This window comes from Athene noctua, chromosome 2 (assembly GCF_965140245.1).
Source record: "Athene noctua chromosome 2, bAthNoc1.hap1.1, whole genome shotgun sequence".
NCBI lineage: Eukaryota > Metazoa > Chordata > Aves > Strigiformes > Strigidae > Athene > Athene noctua.
In genome coordinates this window covers 153,682,346-153,703,154 of record NC_134038.1, presented here as the reverse complement: position 1 = coordinate 153,703,154, position 20,809 = coordinate 153,682,346, and the positions used below count along the sequence as shown (strand labels likewise).

Here is a 20,809-nt window from a genome sequence, read left to right as displayed (position 1 = left end):
ATAATTTGTAGCAATCTAACATGCTAGTATTTTTGTCCTTAAACTTAATACTGAGGTGTGTGCTGGTATGTGTGCTCATACCTTGGCTTTCCACTTTTAATTAAAAAATGATACAGTTCATTGCTCTGGAAGCAAAAGGAGGAAATAAATGTCTAAAAGAATTTTCTAAACTACTTGCTCGAAATACATTGCTGCTTAAGCAAGCTGCCTATCATTCTGTCTTGCATGAGGCACTGGTTCTCTCCAGTGCATGGCAGACCTTGATGGTGAGCTGTATAAAGCAGATATAGTTGGTTAATCTTAGAATCAGAGTTTCGTACTACAAAGAAGCTATTAAACAGTTCTGGAGAACTTAATCTCTGGCCCTTCACTGCATGTGTTTAGTTGCTATGTTGACAGGTTTGTTAGACTACACAGTGAATATTCATCACATTGTACAAACATTACTAAGTCATGCAGCCAACATTCCTTTAGTAGAGGGAGCCCAACCATTGTGTAATTTACTGCGTTGCTTTGTCAGTAAATAGTTCTGATTTTTGATTCAGATAAAAAATAAATACATATAGTAAAACATTCTGTAGGATGAGGATGACATTAAAGATGAACTGTTGAAATTGAGAGTGTGGGAGGTGACATCCGGTAGACTACAAACTCCAGTACTTAACAGTTTTCATCTTCAGAATATGCAGTCCTTATGATCTTTGCCTATCTTTTAAAAACATAAAGGAAGCGGGGCAGGAAGGTGGAGGGAAGATTAACTAACTAGTTTGGATGTAGGATAAATTATAAAGAATATCAAGTGCTGTGATCACAACTCAAAATCAAGACTGTCTTACCAAATTAGGGTATCTGTTTGTTCTGGTTTTTCAATTTCTAAAGTGACAGTGATTCCTCTTCAAGCTAGTGTGTTGATTATGCATCATCTGTAATTACCACTTGCAGAACTTGAGAGAAGGAATTACAGACTTGTTCCTGACTTGAGTGTTCCATTCCTCTTAATTTGTTCAACTTGCCAAACCCTTTAAAAGCCATTTTGCAAATTCTTTCAGTACTTTTTTTAGTAAGTAGGGATCTGGGGTTGAGGGCGTTGAGGAGCACATTTTTGAAAGACTGCTTGTTATAATGATTGTGCAAAGTGTGAGCTCGTTGTTATGTGCCTGGATTTATCAATATTTGAGCTCCAGTTTACCAACAAATAGGAATTGCTTTTGTTCACATCTGTTAAAATATTTATTCAAGCTTGATGGAGACTTACATCATGTTTTATGATTACCACTCATTATATCTTGCTGATAAAATCACTTTAGAAGCTCAAATTAATATCTTAAATCTATATTTTCTTCTTCTAGGCTGCACAGTCAGTGCTGATTTCTCTTTTTGAACTCAACACTCCAGAGTTTACAATGCTGTTGGGTGCTTTACCAAAAACATTTCAGGATGGAGCCACAAAGCTTCTCCATAATCATCTCCGGAATACAGGCAACAGTGGTCAGGTATCTATGCCTCTTTTATTATTCTTTCTGAACTTACTGGTGTTTTGAATGTAAGTTCATTTCAGCAGAGTTATTTTTGAGAGCAAGAAGGTTGGTAGAGGAGGGGAGGCAAGCCAAATCCTATGTAGAGTCTGTCATAGGAGCAGGTATCACTCTTTATGGAATGCCTTTTCTTTTTCCTCCAGAGAATGATAACTTTCTATGTTGCTTCCAAATGACTTAAGTTTGAAGGTGTTTTTTAAAGTAGTTTATCTTTTACTCATTTCAAAGTTATACCTGACTGGAGTTATTAATAATTGGTTAGAAGCTCTTTAAGTGTTTCTGGGCACAATAAATACAGTAATAAATTAAAAGGGAAGCTGTAGTCCAACTGGAGTATCTCTTCTTGCCTCTCCTCCTCCAGGGATCAGTGGGAAGTCCTTTAACAAGACCTACTCCACGCTCCCCAGCAAGTTGGTCAAGTCCTCTTACTTCCCCAACCAATACATCACAGAACACTTTATCACCAAGGTAACGTAGGTTGGTGTTGCTACAGTTCTGCATCTAAGGCATCGTTACATGTTGTCCAAAATTGTAACCCCAGCAATGAAGGCATGAAATGAATTTTGCACTAAGTGACAGATGCTGAAAAATAATTCTCCTCGCTCCACAGAACAAAAGTACAGTGAACCGCTTAGCCTCCCTGAAGGGTCTGACAAGTGCCAGGGCTGGCCTGAGGTGGGAAGAGCTGTGCACCTTGGAGTGCAGGTGGATTAGTAAGAGAAAGAACAGAAGTGTTCATCTCTCACATGTGTTAGGTCAGCTGGGTCATCAAACCAGATTTATTATTGGGGAGACTGAAAAAGTAGTAGTTCATAAATGTTCTGGTCTTTTTTTTTGAGGTACCAATGTTGCCAGCAAAGCGGACTTTGTAATGTTGCTTTTAGCAATCAATTTACTGTGAAAACTGTGTTGAGTTTTATCAGTCCTCCTTACTTTGGAACTTTTTTCAGAAAGAGAGAATGGTATAAAAATCCCAGTTGTTTCATGTTTGTAAAACAAAGAAAAATTTGTTTCTTCATGCAGAATGTTGCTGTGCAATGTAGCCCTTCCCTTAGCTAGTTACTCCCAGTGCTGTCTGTCAGTGGTATCACACTTCATTAAGATGTACCATAATGCAGTTTTGTTGCGTGGAGAGCCAGTTTTCTTCCTTAATGTGTTTCAAGAAAAATAGTAATTCTATTAATATTTCTTGAGTCTCTATAGTTCTATGCTAATGTTATTTAAAAATAAGTGGTCATCTTAATTCCTATGTCCTCCTCCATGGCCCACAGTGCATTTGACTATGACACTGAAAATATGAATTCTGAAGATATTTACAGCTCTCTTCGTGGAGTCACTGAAGCCATTCAGAATTTCAGTTTTCGCAGTCAGGAAGATATGAATGAGCCTGTAAAACGAGATTCCAAAAAAGATGATGGTGATTCGGTGAGTGTTTAAACTTGGCACATCTTGGTATCAGCGAAGCAAGCTAATGACTGATTTTTTACAGATGATAAACCATCTTTTCCTTTAGGTGTATGTGTTATGACTTCTGAAATGGGACATTTCTCCTAAACTACTTCAGAGATTTAGAAAAATATGTTCCTAGTCTTGAACTACATTTTGGAAATGTAAATGCTCATCCTAAGTAGCACTAGTTGTTTGTTTATTTAAAATGTTAGCTATTTAATAATAGACTCTTGCAAAACAGACGGAGTTCAGTTTTTGAGAGGTAATATGTGCTTTTCCAAGGGCTTTATTTTATTCTATACAAAATCTGTGGGTTTTTCAGTGCTGCATGCAGTGTTTTAAAATTTCTGTTTCTGTGGAACTTTGGCTTTCAGATTTGTTGAGCTTGCCAAATATGTATATTAATTACTTATCATCAAACTTCTGAGATAAATACTGACAGCTGTTTATAGTTCATTAGTTTTGAACTATGTACACTTCCCTTTTTTTAATTTCTAAACTTTTTTAAATTTGCAAGTTGTTTGCTACACAGATGAATTAGTAATTTAGTTACTTGAAACATGTGAGTGTGTATCTCATGTGCTGGTATGATATTTCTTTTCCTGCAGATTTGCAGTGCTTCTGGAATAGTAGACCTACGAGCAGGAAGTGGTGTGAGCGATATAGGCCGAACCGCTCTTGATAACAAAACATCATTACTCAACACAATGCCTCCCCACTCTTCACCACGTTCACGAGATTATAACCCATACAATTATTCTGATGGTATCAGTTCATTTAATAAATCTGCTCTGAAAGAAGCCATGTTTGATGATGATGCAGAGCAATTTCCTGATGGTAAGCTTCAGATTGTATTCTGTGCTAGAAGAAACATGGTGCTTTTAGTTCAGTTTCCAAATGTATTATTAGCAACACATCTACCAACAGTGCCACTTCTTTGAGAGATTTTTTTTACAAATGCTGTATTTCAAATTAGTTTATTTGTCAGTAATTGTTTTGAGTGACATTGTTGGATTACCTAATATTTGTAGAGACAAGAGTAAAAATTAGGTAAATACTGAACTATGTTGTATACATCTGGTAGCATATCCTGTAGCAGTATTGTCAATATAAATTCTCAGATTGCTTTATGTTAAAGGGAAAAAAAAGATTTACAGCAGGAAAGTAAAACTGGATCAAACCGGTTTGGGAATTAGGTGAATGATTAAGTATTTTTTTAGTAATATATTTATATTTGAAACATGGCATTGGCATTTTCTATTGACTAAACATTATTTTGGGAAAAACAAAACAAAACAAACCAGCTTTTACCAGGAAGATGGTTTGTTTAGCCCATGTAAATCTAAGAACTTGGGCTGTTGTTTTGTAAGCTTCTAGAGCTTCTTTTTAATATATTATATTATATCTTTGGATAATTTTTTATATCTAAGTGTTGGAAAGGTTCCAGAATATCACTACTGTCATTATTTTTAAAAAGTAGTAGGTGGTTTTCATAATCTGGTATTCATTCTTGCTGATATTTCATATTCAGTTACAGATTAAAATCAGTTTTTAAGGAAACAAATTTCTTAATATTGAGAGACAGATGGATCTTTCTTCTTCTGACTGTTTTGCTTCTGTCATTCAGCAAAGATGTGTTATAGAAACTGTTGAAAAACAAAGCTCTTTTCTGACACGGTATTCTATAAGTTGGCTTTAATTTTGCATTAAATTAAAAACAAATCCAAGAAAGATGCATTTCTCTTTGTTTTCTATTTAGTGAAAAGGCATATGGCCCATTTTTATCTCTGGAAAGGATTGAGGGGAAAGCAAATTTTTACAAATCATGTCATGTAAATATCAGTAATTAAATACGTTTGCCATCCACATACAGAGCCAGTTTATGATTGAGATTCTGTGTTACAAGAATTCTGTTTTACATGGGGATAAGCTTCTTCATGCTTTCTGACAACGTATTTCTGGATATTGCATTAAACCAAATACAGTCTGTGCTGCCCCAGTATGTTTTGAATTTGTAAAAACTCATGACTGGCTAGAGTGAAGCGTCCCCATCCAGTATTAGGTTGTCCTGGGTAGAGGAATAGTACAATGCATTATTTAGGTCTGCTCTGTAATGGATCTTAACAAATACTTGCATTCATTCCTGTGTTCACTCTTAGTATTTACTTATACTATGTGGATTCTGTCATTTGTGTGATGCTTTCAGAATTTATTCTAAGATAACTTTGAAAAAGACTGCATGAAAAAGATAAATTCAGCAAAATAATTTATGCCTACAATTTGTCTAGTTAGGAGTTACATGCTTTTCCCATAAACGTGAAGCGCTCATTGGATGTTAGATTTTCATTTTCAGAAACTCCACAGAATTGCTACCTATTAATGACACAAAGTCCTGTTTTTACTGGACTCCCTGCTTATCCTTTCATGTGTTACTGGGAGAAAGATGTGGCAATACAGGGCTAGGTGGGAAAACCTTAGCTGCTCTTAAATCCTGCCAGTAGCACTGGGGCACGAATGTGTATTCTGCAGACAATTTGTTTAGCAGTTGAAATTTTCCAGTGGAGGATGTACCACAGTGTACCTCACGTGGCCGTTGGAGTGTTTTGCCTCTCACAGTAAAGAGGTTTTCAGAGTAGCAGCCTGCATCTTCCAAACACTGGCAATTTTTTTCCTGAGGGAGATGCTCTTTATCCAAAGCGTAGGGAAACCTGGCTTTCTAAGTCATTTCCAGACTACAGTCACTTGTTGAAAAACAGTGTTCCTCTCCAGAGAAGCTTATTTATTTCAGCTTACTCTAATGGATTGTGTTCTCCAAACATCTTCCTTTTTACCTGCCATTTTGTATATGGGCTTAAGATTTCTGCTTCTGTGTCTTGCCCTACACGTACCGTCTTTTTCTGTCAGACCATTGCTCTGATATGTCATGATAATTTTCAGGTTTTATCCTGTTCTCCAGAATGATTGCAACTGTTCTTAAATTGATGTCATCTGCAGATTTTATAAGTGGTCTCCCTGTTCCATCGATAACATTAACAAAAGCATCAAGTAGAACCAGACTCTGCATAGACCTGAGCAGGGACATTACTTGTGTCTTCCTAGATTATTAATAGAAAGCTATTTATAGTTCAGTCACCCTCCAAGCAATTCATCAAGTTCCGCACCCTCTTCGTTGGCTTTTTTGGTCACTGTATTTGCACAGATTCTGTATTAACATACTGTGGGTGACAGTAGGAGAATCTTTACTAAATTCAGGACATACCTGCATGTTCCCTTTTAACCCCTACAATGTTTATACCGTCAAAAGGATATTATCATTGTTTTGTGTAGAGCTGTTTTTTACCCAATATTTATATCTCTAATGCATATTTTAACTAATTCAAATTAAGAAGTTGGATCTGCTCCTCCTGATTTGTGCTTTGATTTCTTTCTGAAAAAGAAATTTTGAGAGTAGACTTTGAGTATCACAACACTTATGCTTCTCCATTCTTACCTGAAGAGTGTTTGGAAGTGAAACACTGGGTGCTAAGTCATAAAGGGGAATGGAAGATATAGGCTGTGAAGGCACCTCCCTTTTGGTTGTCTTCATGTTTTTCAGGAATTCCAGCTCTTTCTTCCAATAATGGAGCTTCTTTCCTCCCCTGATTCCTGCCTTGAGATGGCTGCTACCTCCTCCCATCTTTTCCGCTTCCCTCCATATGTTCAAGTTACCAGTTCTTTCATTCTGATACTTCCACAGTGAAAATAACTTTATTCAAACAGATATGGGTAGTTTTACTAATTATGTGTCAATATGCATTCCCCAAAATAGGATTTACTGTGGCTGTAATCCTCACAGTTTGGTAGAACAAGTGTAATAGTTCTGGTAATAAAAGTAATGATCTTGCTTTTGTAAAAGTGATTGACCATTCTGCTCATCTGTACCAATCAATAATTTGCTTAATGCAGTTTCAGTCTGTCCTTTAGGCAGGCATTAACGATCCAGTTAGAGAGTCTGCAAAGTTATATTATATTATATTATATTATATTATATTATATTATATTATATTATATTATATTATATTAATATAGAGGTAGTAGAAGGGCTTGCAAAAAGTTCTGCTTTCAGGTGCTCCTGATTATTCATGCAAAACAGAATGCCAATAGGAATGTTGGGTTCTAAACCAGTGTGATTTTTAAGGTAACTGATGTGTGATTTTAAGATACTTGATACATGATATTCAGCTTTTGTTTCATTGTACATGTGCTTTGTACAGCATTTATAAGTTACTTGTGTAAATATTGAATACAGCAATACAAGATGTTGAGGGGGCTGTGCTTTCTCAGTCTATGATGTAATAAATTTGTAACAGAGAATGTATTTCATGTGTTAATAAATGGAATAATTTTAGGAAACATGCAATGCAGGCACATTTCCATGTTAGGCCAATACTTTAAACCTTTTTCCAGAAAAAAAAAAAGGTGTTTCTATGGATCTAAAAGTCTCAGTGCAAAAATGGAAGCTATACACTTTTCTCTTAAAAGCTAAATGCGTCTTGATGATGGAATAAAGGCAACTATTTGATATTTAATTTTCATTAAGACCATTTTAAGTTTTTTGACTGTTTGCAGTCTGGTGTTTACAAATATGGGTTGTGTTACTAATGCATGTTTCCATCATAATGGAATCCTCTCTAATCAAAACTAAAATACAGAGCCATCTTGTAATGACTGGCTGTGTTAATGGCCCAGCTATTGCTGTGGAACCATGGCTTACAAAAGTCTAAGCAGTTCTGTAATACTAATGGGGAAAAGACAAATTTTTCATCTTGGATAGAAGGGTCATGTGGGAAAGGTGGCACTTTGTGTATAGATCAGATTTAAAATGACGCAGAGGACTTACCACTTTGGGTATTGGAGCATAAAAACTGTTGCAGTAAGCTAGCATACAGAGGTTTTTTGCAGTATCATTGTTGGGGTTTTTTGGTGATGGTAAGCTTGTTTAGCAGTGTTGGCTGCACTGAAAATGTAGTAGCCAAACTGCAATTATTGCAGACAAATCAAAGGAGACAGGGGGAGGAATAAAAGCATGCTAGGAAGCCAGCTAGTCATCCTAGAAAATACCCTTCAGTTGTACAGCAGGCACAAACATTTATTTACAGTGATCTGAGAACTGTATTTGTGTGTTCCTTTTTGACAGAGCCTCCTATGGACCATTCTGATCTGGTTGCAGAGTTACTGAAAGAGTTATCAAACCATAATGAGAGAGTTGAGGAGAGAAAGGCTGCCCTGTACGAGCTCATGAGGTTAACTCAGGAAGAGTCTTTCGGTGTTTGGGATGAGCACTTCAAAACAATACTACTTTTGCTGCTTGAAACACTTGGAGATAAAGAGGTAAACTCAGATTAATCCAGCTAAGAAAGTTAACAAAGCACTTGGTTTACTTTCAGTGTCTTTGAAATTTATATGGGTTGTAGGAAGGGCACAAATTCCAGTTAGTCTTGAAAAACAAATTCTGGAAATAGAAAAATGTCATGAAGTCTGAATGCCCTGATGGTGAAAAGGGCATCAGTAATACTTACCTCCTCAAGTATTCATATTTGTCAGTTCTCACAGGACAGATGAAATGAAACATTTTTCAGTGGGATTCAGAGATAATCTGTTAGTAGCCCCTAGTAGAATCTAGAAAATCAAAACAGTGTGTGGGGCAAAGCATTTAAAAATGTATTTCTAAAGTACAGTAATGATTGTTGTGAAGAGACTGAGTTCTAGGTAATTGTTGTCTACAAGAGCCATGTTTTTGAATTTACCGAGGATCAAAAAGACATATTAGGTTTTTATTAAAAAAAAAAAAAAATGTAAAAAATTTTTCAAAAGTGTACTTGCATGATGTGATGCTCAGTGTTTTATTGGCACTTGTGAAGGGTAAAATCGCAATTTAACTTCTGGGTAGTGTAGGTAACTCAATTAGGTTAGCAACATGGTTATGATATGCCACCTGAATTATCTGCAAAAAGAGAGATCGAGAAGAGTGAGACACTGAAGATTTTTTCCTAGCTTTATTTGTTAACACTAGGTTTGTACAGTATATATGAGTAGAGCATAATCTGATATTTTTCCCTTATCAAAGACTCTTCCAGCTGCTGAACAAATGTCAAAACATATGACTGCTTAAAGATGATATATAACTCATTTATTTTAATATTAAATCTTTAGCATGCAATTAGAGCTTTGGCACTGAAAGTTCTAAGAGAAATTCTAAGAAACCAGCCAGCAAGGTTTAAGAATTACGCAGAGCTCACAATCATGAAGACATTAGAAGCACATAAGGATCCTCATAAAGAGGTTAGTAACCATTATTCTGTTTGTTTGAGGTTATAACAAATTATTACAAAATGAAACAGCTGTCCAAAAAATGAAAAATTAGTCAGATCCTACTGAGGAAGTAATTCATTTAATAATCAAACATTCACCTGTTATTAGTTAACATGGGTATGCAAGGAAAAAAAGACCTGCAGTTTTATAAGCTCTCAAATGCTGAATATTAGCCATAATAACAATTGTCTTGGGTGCTGTCCAAGAGGACATAGTAACGAATGATGTGTTGTTACAGCTCTTCAAGGAATAACTGAGGAGGTTTTTTTCATTGTATGACATCTGAAGCCAAATACAGGTGTCCTAGAGCACTACATCAAGCTTTTGGATTTCATTAAGTTTCATGGTTGAGACATGGGTCTGAACGTGGCATGGAATTGTCAACCCTTTCCATTTTCAGTCAGCTCGGGGCCACTTAAGAGCACAGATTTGAATGTTGTTAGGGGAGAATGCAAAGGGACATATCAAAGGGAGGAGCTGGTTGTGGCCGAGACCAGTGAGGGGATTCAGAAGTAAAAGGATAACTAATCTTGCTCAGAAGCAGTTGTGCTGCATGCGACACAAAAAGGGATAATGCATGTAGGTATTAAAAACATAAATACAGTAACCACCCCAGTAGTAAACAGTTCACATCAGTGTCACTGATGCTGTGGAAAGAATTCAGGTTTATTAGGAAATGAATACATCTTTTCTGTAACATCATCCTGCCCCCAGTTCAAGGGCACTTACACTGTATGGAACTTACTGTGAAGTTCCAGGTTTTGAAGTTTGACTGCAGTTCCTGACTGTGGGGTTTAACAACCCAGCTGGCAACTAAGCACCACATGGCTGCTCGCTCCTCCCCTCCCCAGGGATGTGGGGGGAGATGAAAATTCACTCTACCCCAGCCAATTATTTTGTCACTCATCTGATAACTCCTTTCTCTTGACTTGTTTCATATTTTTTGTTTACTGCAGTGTCTTGTCCCCATCTTCCCTTGTCTGTTATTCGGTTTTCCTCTCTCCTGGTTTCATGTCTATGAGTGAGAAAGTATGGAGATTTTTGTACATCACGGATGTACAAACTGCTGATTTTGTACAGCAAGTTTGTCTTGTTAGGTGACGGACACAACAGCTGCACTAACATGAAGATCAGATGTGAATTTTCTCTGTTGTGCCTGTGTGGTATCCTGAGCTTCTGTACCTATTGACTTCCTACCTAATGACTCTGGTTCTATTCGTTCTGCGTATTCTTCAGGATTGAAGTACTCTCGTCACAGTTTCTTTCAAACTGGGAGGGGAGGAAAACCAGCTAGATTGACTTCTGGAAGGAGCAGTCTAAGCATGCCACTGAACATGGTTTTCAGATGAATGTGAAAACGTGTCTTGTCAGTGATCACTGACCTAACAAGGAGTAACAAATGACAACACAAGAAATTACAGATTTACAGAGGTGGTGATACTTCAGTGTGTAGTTGGCGGATATTGCGGAACAGAGAAATTTCAGACCTGATTCAACAAGGAGGTTTAAAAAACTGATACACATATTGCCAAGGACATAGATTAGCCACAGAATGATGAGTTGGTTTTAGGAGAGTACATCCACCTTATGTTGTCATTTTCAAAGGACTCTTCATTCACATATTCCTACAGTGTGGTAGAGCTCTTGGTAGGAAATTTTTATGCTCAAGACCATTACTGCCAGAAAACAGACTAGTAACAGTCTCTTGTAAATAGTTTTTCCACATCTTTTGCTTATTCTTTCAATAGGTGGTGAGATCGGCTGAAGAAGCTGCTTCCATGCTGGCCACTTCTATTAGCCCAGATCAGTGCATCAAAGTTCTTTGTCCAATTATCCAAACTGCAGATTATCCCATTAATCTGGCTGCAATCAAAATGCAGACAAAAGTCATAGAAAGAGTATCTAAAGAAACCCTTACTCAGCTTTTACCAGAGATTGTGCCAGGTCTAATACAGGTAAGGAGAGAAGAAAGAAAAGGAGAAAAAGCACAAAACCACAACAAACAAAAAGCAACTGTATATATAAGAATTGCAAAGACTTTTTAAAAATAACATCACTTGGCTCTCATGAAGGATTTTATTTGTCTGATAGCTGCTTTGACCCGACATAACTCAGATAGTGGGAACAAACTCTGTGATTGGCTGGTAGCTAAATTGTAACTGTGGTTAGAACTCAAAGGAAATCTTGGTAGGCTATAAAGAGTACTAGTTATAGTTAAGCTTGGTAGATAATTTTAGTTATATTTTTTTCTTGTTTGTATCTTTTTCTAAGTTGTAATCATTTGGTCTGAAATTGTCCGTGTTTTTTATTCTGTGTAATTGTAGATTTTTGTCAATTGGGATTTAGGGGAGGCAAGAGGAAAGAAGCAGGTGATTGGGGAAAGTTTAATAAAACAGGAAGTATATGAGAGGTTTCTCTTCCTTTGTCTTTAAAAATAAATTCTTTCACACCTCATCAAGAACCAAGATAAATTAATTTGCACGTAATGGTTAAGGACTTTTCAGAGTCTGACAGCTGCATTCTGCAGATTCCTTTCTTTAATGGGTGGGATTCGGTCATACATCTGCAGGAAGGCAGCAGCAGAGAAGGGCCCCTCTGAGAAGGAGGTGTGTTTTGCCAGTTATTAGGCCTAGCATAAAGGACACAGCCAGCATAAAGATGAACCAATAACCAAATTGTATTTGATACAAAAGGGTCAGTACATGGGTGAGCACTGGGGGTACAAACAAGTCAGTCAGATTATACATAATCAACATCGATCCCACTGACCCCAACAATGACACCACACGACCAACAATGGGTGGAATAAATGGTGAAATAGTCTCCCGTAGAAGGGACGGGAGACAACCGAGTCAACAAGCCAAACACATAAGACCAAGGAAGCCACATACTGAATCTCTACACAGCTCGGGTTTACAAAGGCCAGACCTGACTGGAGCCCAGTCCCAGGGAGGCGGGAGGTCCTTCCCCAACAGGGAACTCTGCACAGGGCATCCACCTCACAGACAGACACTGCCCCTGCCTGCAAGTGGTCCCAGCTTTTATCCCTCAGTGGGACACCTGACCTTTGCTTACTGAATGCAGACACCTGGGGCTCTTTTACCCAATGGCTCTGTCTGCAAGGCCGGACCCACCCTGGAGGGAAGCCTAAAGGCAAACTCACCCCCCCTTTGGGAAGGGCTGTGGGAATCACCCATATGTCAACCTTAATCTGGGGCTTGGGGTTGAAGCCCCAGCATTTCAAGGTGTGAGAGAGACAGCCAGGCATGTGGTACTAGCAGAGTGGCAGAAGAAGCAAAGATCCTTAAGGAATAAGATGGGAGTTAATAAAAGATTCTTCAGCTGTTAAGAGAATACTTCTTTCAGAGTAAGCTCGAAATGGAGTGGTCTTCTGCTATAAGTAAACATCTCTATAATCTAGAACAGTTTCTCTTATATACTCCCTTATTGCATGACAGCAGCTCTGTTTTCAGTGTAACTTATGAACAGGATTGTGTAGGTTTTCATTTCGGTCTGGAAAATGATTATCAGTGGTGATTAATAAGCAAGCCTGCTTTTCAAGTGCGTGCTCTGTATTTGCATGTTTGTTTTTTTGTTGGAATGCTTCACTGGGCTACACTAGCATTAATTTGCTGTAGACTTCTATGTGTTTATTATAGTAAATAAGTAAATAGCTTTCTGAGGCTTTTAATCATTAACTGATAAGGTATTAATGTTAATTTTATTGCTTTCTAGGGTTATGATAATTCAGAGAGCAGTGTTCGTAAGGCATGTGTTTTCTGCCTTGTAGCCATTCATGCAGTAATTGGTGATGAACTGAAACCACATCTCAGTCAGCTCACTGGCAGTAAAGTAAGTAAAAGATACCATTTAAAGAAATCTTGGTTCCTAATTGCACGTATGCATTTGCATTTTGGTTGTAATTGCCAGAAAGTTCCATAAAAGTATATGCTTGAATGAGAATATCAGGGCTGCTGATCCCTCCGAGGATTAATATAACTTCATCATAAAATGTTCAAACTGAAAATCCATAGACCCTTATTTATGCAAGTGTACAAACCTCAGCATTAAGGTAAATATGAAATTATTTTTCTTACTGCTGTTTAATGGATTTAGTTACTGGCTGTATCCCCAGTAGTAGGGATAATGGCTTTTCCTATCAGTATTTCTTGTCTTGTTTTTCATGCGAGTTCAGACTGGAAAGCAATAAATATGTAGATGTTACATACAGCAGTTTTATTTATTCACCACCTTGTTATCTTGCTTTCATTAGTCCTGTCAGTACCTCTGATTTGAAATAATAATAATAGTAATCAGCCTGCGGTCCTTTTTGGTTCAGGATACTTATGATTTTATTGACATCTCTTATATACAGCTGTTTGCATGCAAAAACCAGCATGTTAATTGTGAATCTCTTTGTCCTTGAGAATAAAACAGGACAATTAATTTTGTATATCTTTGAATAAGACAGTTATATCTTAAAAATAGTCTATGGCAGTGATTGTGTTGAATGTGATTCTAGACAGGATTTAAAGATTTAGTAAGTACCAGCATCAACAACTTTTAACTAGAGACTTAAAACCTCAATATTAACTTGAAAAAAACCCCACTCTACCTTATTTAGAACAGCATTGTAATTTGAGGAAAATATTCCATCTAAATCTAGCTACCTTAGATCATTCTCTTCTTTACATCCTTAAAGAAGCTTGAGCAGTTTCCTTGTGACAAATTTTGCTGTGTTTGATGTTTTCATTTGTAAGTATGTTACCTTTGAATCAACTGTGTAAAATACAAATTTGCTTTTGGGGAAAAGAAAACGGTGTAATGTCTCCTTTTGTCTCCTTTATTATACCATGCCTGTAGTCTGTACAGTGTGTAAATACTAAACCGAGTGAATTTCTGGCTTAAATTTGCAGATGAAATTATTGAACCTTTACATCAAACGTGCACAAACAGTCTCTGGACCAGGGGATACAACAGCAGATATGTCTGGACAAAGCTAATAAAGCTGACAAGAGTTAACCATGTCTCCTAAAGCAAGGGCGAGGCCCTCTTCAGTGAAAGGAAAATCCTTACATACAACTTTTGGAACTTTTTTCTTGTTTGGTTTTTTTTTTCCCCCCTTTCTTTTGTTGTTTGTTTGTTTTCTGTTTGTTTGGGTTTTTTTCTTTAACCAATGGCTGTCCTCAGCCTGCATGTGACTGTTGCGATAGAATTACTTCAAATTCAAGGAGAAACAGTATTAACATCAGTTGATCAAAGCAGAATAAAATCTAAAAATAATCTAATCCATCAGTTATCCTGTTCACAAACCTCTGTGTCTTCCCATTAACTTTTGCCAGTGTTATTGTATTAAAAGAAAAGATTTTTTTAATGCTAATTAAAAAGGTATGCTTTAAGCTTCAGAAGTTAAAATTTATAAATTCTGTTGCTTTTATTCAGCTGCAGATAACATTACTTTTTTTATTGCTATTTTGTTTGAGTATCATATCCTTCACTAGAAACAAGAAGTGATGTGAAACAAGGCTGAACTAGTCTGAACTGCAGTGAGACTTGCTCACTGTGGTGGTGGTGGTTCATCATCTTATTTACAGCTTGTTTGGGATATTCTGGAGATTGAGAAATAAGCCTATAAAAAAAAAGCTGGATTGATCCAGTTCTGTAAAAGTGATATTGTTCATTGGTTGTATGTTTGTTGCATAAATAAGAATTTAGTGTGCGCAGTAGAGGACTGGTACAACCAGTACCTCTTAATGTGGAAGACAGCCCTTTCAGGGTAGCATTGCCGACCTGGTGATAGTGTGGCAGTCTGCTTTTAGCAGCAGAGTTAATGGTCACTTGATGGACGTGAACCATCCTTGTCACCTTTCGTTCTTCAAGCAGGATGCTTCAGAATGGAGTGCTCTGCCCAAGCATGCTCAGTATGTATTTTATCTTTATCACTAGAATGTTTCCTCTCAACCTAATTGCTGGAACAAGTAGTCTTGTATTGTAACTCACATGGGATTTTATGACAACAGTGCAGAAAACTATTTATTCGTTACCTTCTTAAAAGCACCAAGATTTTCTGCACTGAATTTAAATGGGGAGGGAGGGGGAATAGTCACAAATGCTATGGATCTTGCCACCTTTTAATTTAAAAAAAATGAAATATATTTTGGATGAGTTGGGAAAGCTGCACCAAATTATTTGCATGGTTTTCTTGAATAGCATCCTCAAGACCCATCTGGATTAAGGTGTGGAAATGTTTCCAGGGTTTGTTTTTCCATTTTTTAAAAAGAGTTAGTTTATTGTGAATAATGGTTCTTTGTATTTATGCACTTGTTAATGGAAAGAGAACAAAGATCAAGTAAATGTGTCCCTAAATGTTGTCTTTTTTTTTTTTTCTTCTTTTTTTTTTTTTTTTTTTTTTTTTTTTGGTCTTGGATATAAGCAGCAAGCTGATTAACTAAGAACTGGGATGGAACAGTGCCCTTCCCAGGAATGGTGGAACTTTTTTTTTCCCCATGACTTTTTTTCCCTTTGACTGTGATGTTGTCTAGTTGTAGGAAGTGTATCCTGATAAGAGAGAAAATAGCGGTGCCAAGGATGATGATCTACGCTAGGCTAAAATTCTCTCTACCTCTTCAGGGTGACTAATTTTTGACTGAGCTGCTGCATATAGCACCCGGTGGAAGAACTATCTACAGAAAATACTCTTCTTTTTTTCTTTTTTTTTCCAAAATTATTGCTTAATGTGTATTCAGAACTCTTATTCTTCAACATTACAGCCAAATATTGTAAGAAACTACTTATACACTTTACTTGCTAGGAACCCTGAAAAGCAAAACTGAATAAAAATTAAGTCAGATGCTTGTAGTTACATGAAAGGTTGTTTTCACTTTAGTTTGAAGTGAATGCAATAGAAGAAGCTAAGATGTGGTTGTTAAAGAAGCAACGCCATTGCAGAGATTTATTTGGAGGGAAAGATGTAGAAATATATGTAAAGACTTAAAACCAAGACTGTCATAATTTGTCGCTAGCCCTTTTTAGAAGCTACATCAAGAAAATAGTATTTCCTCTTTCTTTCCTTTGTTATGTGTAACATCCTTGTTGTTTTCTACTGTTTAACTACATTGTGTATTTATAGTTCTATGCTTACCATTGTGCATATACTGGCAATAAAATGTACATAACATTACTTTAAAAGTTAGCAATGTATACATTCTGGTTTTCTGTTTTATTTGATCATATGCTATAAGAAAAATTATAAATGTGATTGATACAACATTGGTTAAAAAAATTTATCTTAATCTTCAAGTTTTGTGTGTCCAAATGATGCTTCTTTATATACTCTTGTTACTAAATCTAACTTGGCATTTGAGAACATGCTGTGAATATAGGTATGCTAGACAAAAATGTTTTCTGGAAATGGAATAGAATCTTTATCAACACCCAATTCCCTTCATCTAGGCAGGTTTCTTGTTTATTGTTTCATTTATTTGTACATTATACATTTGTTTGCATTTTATTTTTTTAATATTTTAAAAAATATTTTTCAGTCTGCAATCTTGTAGTTTACATTTTGATTATACAAAAGGTCAAAAATTGCACAAATTCTAAGCTTAATAGTCCCATATATTATTCCTGCTTTTTTTACAGATGGTAATTATTTTCAGAGGATCATTTCAAGATGACTGCTGTTTGTCATCTTTTTGAAGATGGTATTTCATACTGAAAAAAATAAGTTATTGAAACATACAGTATATATTCTGGATGAACCTAATTTTTTTATGTGTAAACAAACGTCGGTAAGAAAGAAATGGGGTTTATTCCATATGTGACTGAAAAATTTTGCTCCAGGTGGTGGGGGAGGAAGATATTTACACCAAGTTTGTCCATCAGTTTTCCTTCTAAGCCATCTTTAAATGTTCTAAATGTGGATATCCCATGTATTAAAAATCTAAATGCAATATATTTAAATGAATATTTTACTTATGATATGACTAGTTCTGTTTTCAACAAATATGGGGCTGCTGTAGTGGATAGAATCTCTTAATATTACATGGAGCCATCAAAATGTAAGAATTTGCAACAGAGTTACTTCCACTGCAGCCAGTTACCAGATTCACTGCATTGCTTTTTGCCCTCATTTCCTATATTATAAATAGCCATTAGCTCGGTTAAATTCAAACAGTGATTAGTCATGCCTTATGTTTCTGCTGGAGGTGGTTTCTCTATTGGATTAGCATAAAGATCAAGGAAAAATTAGGACAGTTACAAGTTGCTGTTCTTTCAGAAAGGGTTTCTTTATGATCTTTGTACTACCTGTAAAGATGGGTCATTGCAATCATTTGAATACTGAAATGTAATTTTTAAAGGTTAGGTTTGGGCCTAAAAAAAGAGGAAGAAGGAAAGAAAGCTACATGCAAAATCAGGATAGGAAATGCTTGACTTGGATGTCATTTGCTTTAAATAATTTTGAGTAACGCATTATGTTCAGCTCTTAGCAAGAAAGTTGGGATAGTACATGTAAATTGAAAGGGGAGCTGATTATGTAATTTGTCCTGAGTTGAGTTGCTTGTTTGGTTTTGAAGATAAAGGTTGGAAGAGATTGAGTTGTGTTTATTATTTGCGGTCTGAGTTCCAGAGCAGAAAGAACAAACACTTGTCTCCTGAAACACTTACGTATTCTTAGTAGTTTCTATGAATATTTAAACATTTGAGTAAATTCACAAACATACCCAGGTAAAAAGCCTATTGAGAAGGCAGGCCCAAACTGCTCACAGTATTTTAACACGCTAACCAAACTCCACTAAGAAATGGCGTTTTGTATTCCACACACCCCCCCCATCCCCCCCCAATACAGGCAAGACCCTCAAAGCCCAGGACAGATGTTCATTCACTTTTGTCAGCATCTCTGGCAGAAGTTTCTGATCCCAGTGCGCTGCTGGAGGACCAGTCTGAGATTGTGCCCTAGTCTAGTTTATCTGGAATAGAGTAAGGGAGCTCCTACGAGGTACAGTGTTGGCTCTGCTGTGGGCAGGGATGACTAGATGGTGAGGGAATAACCAATCTAGCTGACTTTTGAGAATGTCTCTCTACTGCATAACTTAAATCTATGTGTCTGATTTTTACTGGCATATATATCTTCCTTGGATAGACCGCTGAATCTAGCCTGACATAGAGTTAACAGAACTGACTGCAGTACTGATTTTAGCATGAGTTTACAGGGGGTTCAAAGATTTGCATTGGTAAACAGTATCATGATCTAGGAAAGGAAGCACGCTGAAATGGGAAACTTGCAAAAACTTTGATGCCCAAGATAAAGTTTAGGTTTTTTTCTACCTACTGCCAGTGGTAACAAGTCTGGACATCAACCAGTTACGTGCAGGTACGTAGCTTTTTCCACCAAAGAAAGATACTTTCCATGTTTCGCTATCTAGCATTTTTTCCCACCTTACTGCCTCAAAATGTGCTTCATTAGGATCACTTGCATCTTCCTAAAATACATCAAGAGTTACAGATTTTTTGGTTTTACTTGAAAGAAACAATACAATATTCGAAATTGCTTGCAAAACACCATTTTGAAGTTTCCAAGAGTTAAACAGCAATTTACAAACAGTTGTGATTCTGTCCTGGCAGAAATAACCCATTAGCAAACTTTCCTCCATTGGGAGTTTCTCGGTAAATGCGCTTATTATCCTAAAATCCAGTCAGCAGATGAGTAAACTTCTTTAACTGGGATCATCCAAACTGCACAGCTTGGGAACCCTGAGATCTCAGAATATACTTAAGTATAGAAACATACACAATATAGAAAAACAGTAACTGAAGTTTGATTTCTTTTTTTCAGTTGTCAGATGAGCACAATTAGTTTTTCATACTTGCCACTGAAAATCTTGTTTTAATCAAAAAGATAAATTTTAATTTGTTCAAGAGAATATTTATAATATACAAAGCAAATATTTAAAGTACATGTTTTTAAAGAGTTGGAAGATTTAACCACAACATGTAAGGGGGAAATGTAACAGGTTTTCTGTATAGAATGTAATATGAATGCTGATTTTCATCTTACCTGGAACTAGGCTGCCCCTGCAAAACTGACAGTTTACTGGTTTAATTGGGAGAAGACATCAGCTTGCTTTCTCCTGATAATCCTCCAGTTCCCAGACTGCCCATTTATCCCTATCATATTTATGTTTATTGTGCTCTCTGTGTTTGCTAAGTGCCAACCTGACACAGCAGAAGTTACTACACCCAGTTGAACCATTCTCAGCAGCCTGTCATAGGGAGTAACTGCAGCGTGATTCAACAGGTTTGTTCCTCAAGATTATTTTCTCTTTTATGATGATTTTCAAAGGGACAATGTAATATTCAGAATTTGGGGTGTTTTTTTTCTGAAAATTGAAGACAAGGAAATAGGTCTTGTTTCTTGACAAGGAGACAGGAAGACAAGGAAACAGATTTCCTCTTGGCTTAAACTTCCAATGTAACTAACGGTATGCAAGTGCAGAAAGCCTCTAATCTGGTAAAGTAGTGATTTCTGTCCTGTTATATTTTTGTCCTTTCAGCATAAACTGATGTAGTAAAGCATTTTTACACCATACTAAATGTAATCATAGATGGTTGTATTTTATGTAGAGAATTTGAAGTATTTGATAGGGTGTTTGATCTTTCAAATGACAGCGGTGACCATGTTGGCCAACTAATCAATTGAACTGTTTTATCCAGATGAAACAATCTGTTTTCTGAAAGGAGTTTTCATGCATTGTTATTTATAAAGCCTGTATTTGCCCTAGAGGTGAAATCTTAATTGGATGTTACCTGATTGTTCAGAAATTGTCAAATGAAACGTTTAAAAACCACACTCAGAAGTAGCTGCTGGTGTCATCAGAGGCTGCTTTTTCTCAGAAGTCTGTTAATGAGCTACTGCTTCTTGAACCACATAAGGAAGGAGGTATTTGCCCTGTTGCAGAGTATGAGAAGTGAGACAGGGTGTATATAGTTAATCCCCTGTAAGTTGCAGCTCTTGTTCTTAAAAAACTTTAAAATCCCATGTGATTTGTTTTCAGGAAGGGGGTTTTTTTGCAATACGGCATTTTTTGATGTCTGCATTGGGCATTCAGAGGAAAACACTGATGTTGGAGGATTTTCTCCATAAAGCCAAGACAGCCCAATGCTTGAAAATGTTCCAACTGGCAAGGTACCAGAGCTGCCTCAGAGCCTCAGGTAAAAGGGACTCTGTCCATTCGGAATGAGAAGGAACTGACCTGTCTTTCCTGTGTCAGAGCACGCAGGAAGCCTACATTGCTGCAGGAGTCTGGGAGTCCAAATGCTGATTTTTAGGCTACAAAGCAGGTGCACAGCAGGTGTAGAATAGCAGAAAAACAAACACTTGAACTTGTCCACCTTTACAGACTCCTGAATCTTTAAAATCCCAAACAAACTCCATCCTTTGTCATAGCCATAAAAACTTGCTATCTTCTAAGTTT

The 20,809-nt window shown here is 36.7% G+C and overlaps 1 protein-coding gene across 41 annotated transcripts in view; it reads left to right on the top strand.

The window, feature by feature from the left end:
• The window catches only part of CLASP2 (cytoplasmic linker associated protein 2), a 166,447-nt gene extending 149,813 nt beyond the window's left edge, over positions 1-16,634 (top strand). For all 41 annotated transcript variants that reach the window (XM_074900721.1, XM_074900728.1, XM_074900720.1 and 38 more), the window contains 9 exons: positions 1,350-1,493; positions 1,897-2,003; positions 2,807-2,960; positions 3,593-3,821; positions 8,161-8,354; positions 9,177-9,305; positions 11,084-11,290; positions 13,071-13,187; positions 14,252-16,634. In XM_074900721.1, the coding sequence (XP_074756822.1) occupies positions 1,350-1,493; positions 1,897-2,003; positions 2,807-2,960; positions 3,593-3,821; positions 8,161-8,354; positions 9,177-9,305; positions 11,084-11,290; positions 13,071-13,187; positions 14,252-14,338 (1,368 nt within the window). In that variant the 3' untranslated portion in view covers positions 14,339-16,634. The remainder of the gene's footprint in view (positions 1-1,349; positions 1,494-1,896; positions 2,004-2,806; positions 2,961-3,592; positions 3,822-8,160; positions 8,355-9,176; positions 9,306-11,083; positions 11,291-13,070; positions 13,188-14,251) is intronic.
• Positions 16,635-20,809: the final 4,175 nt, after the last annotated feature.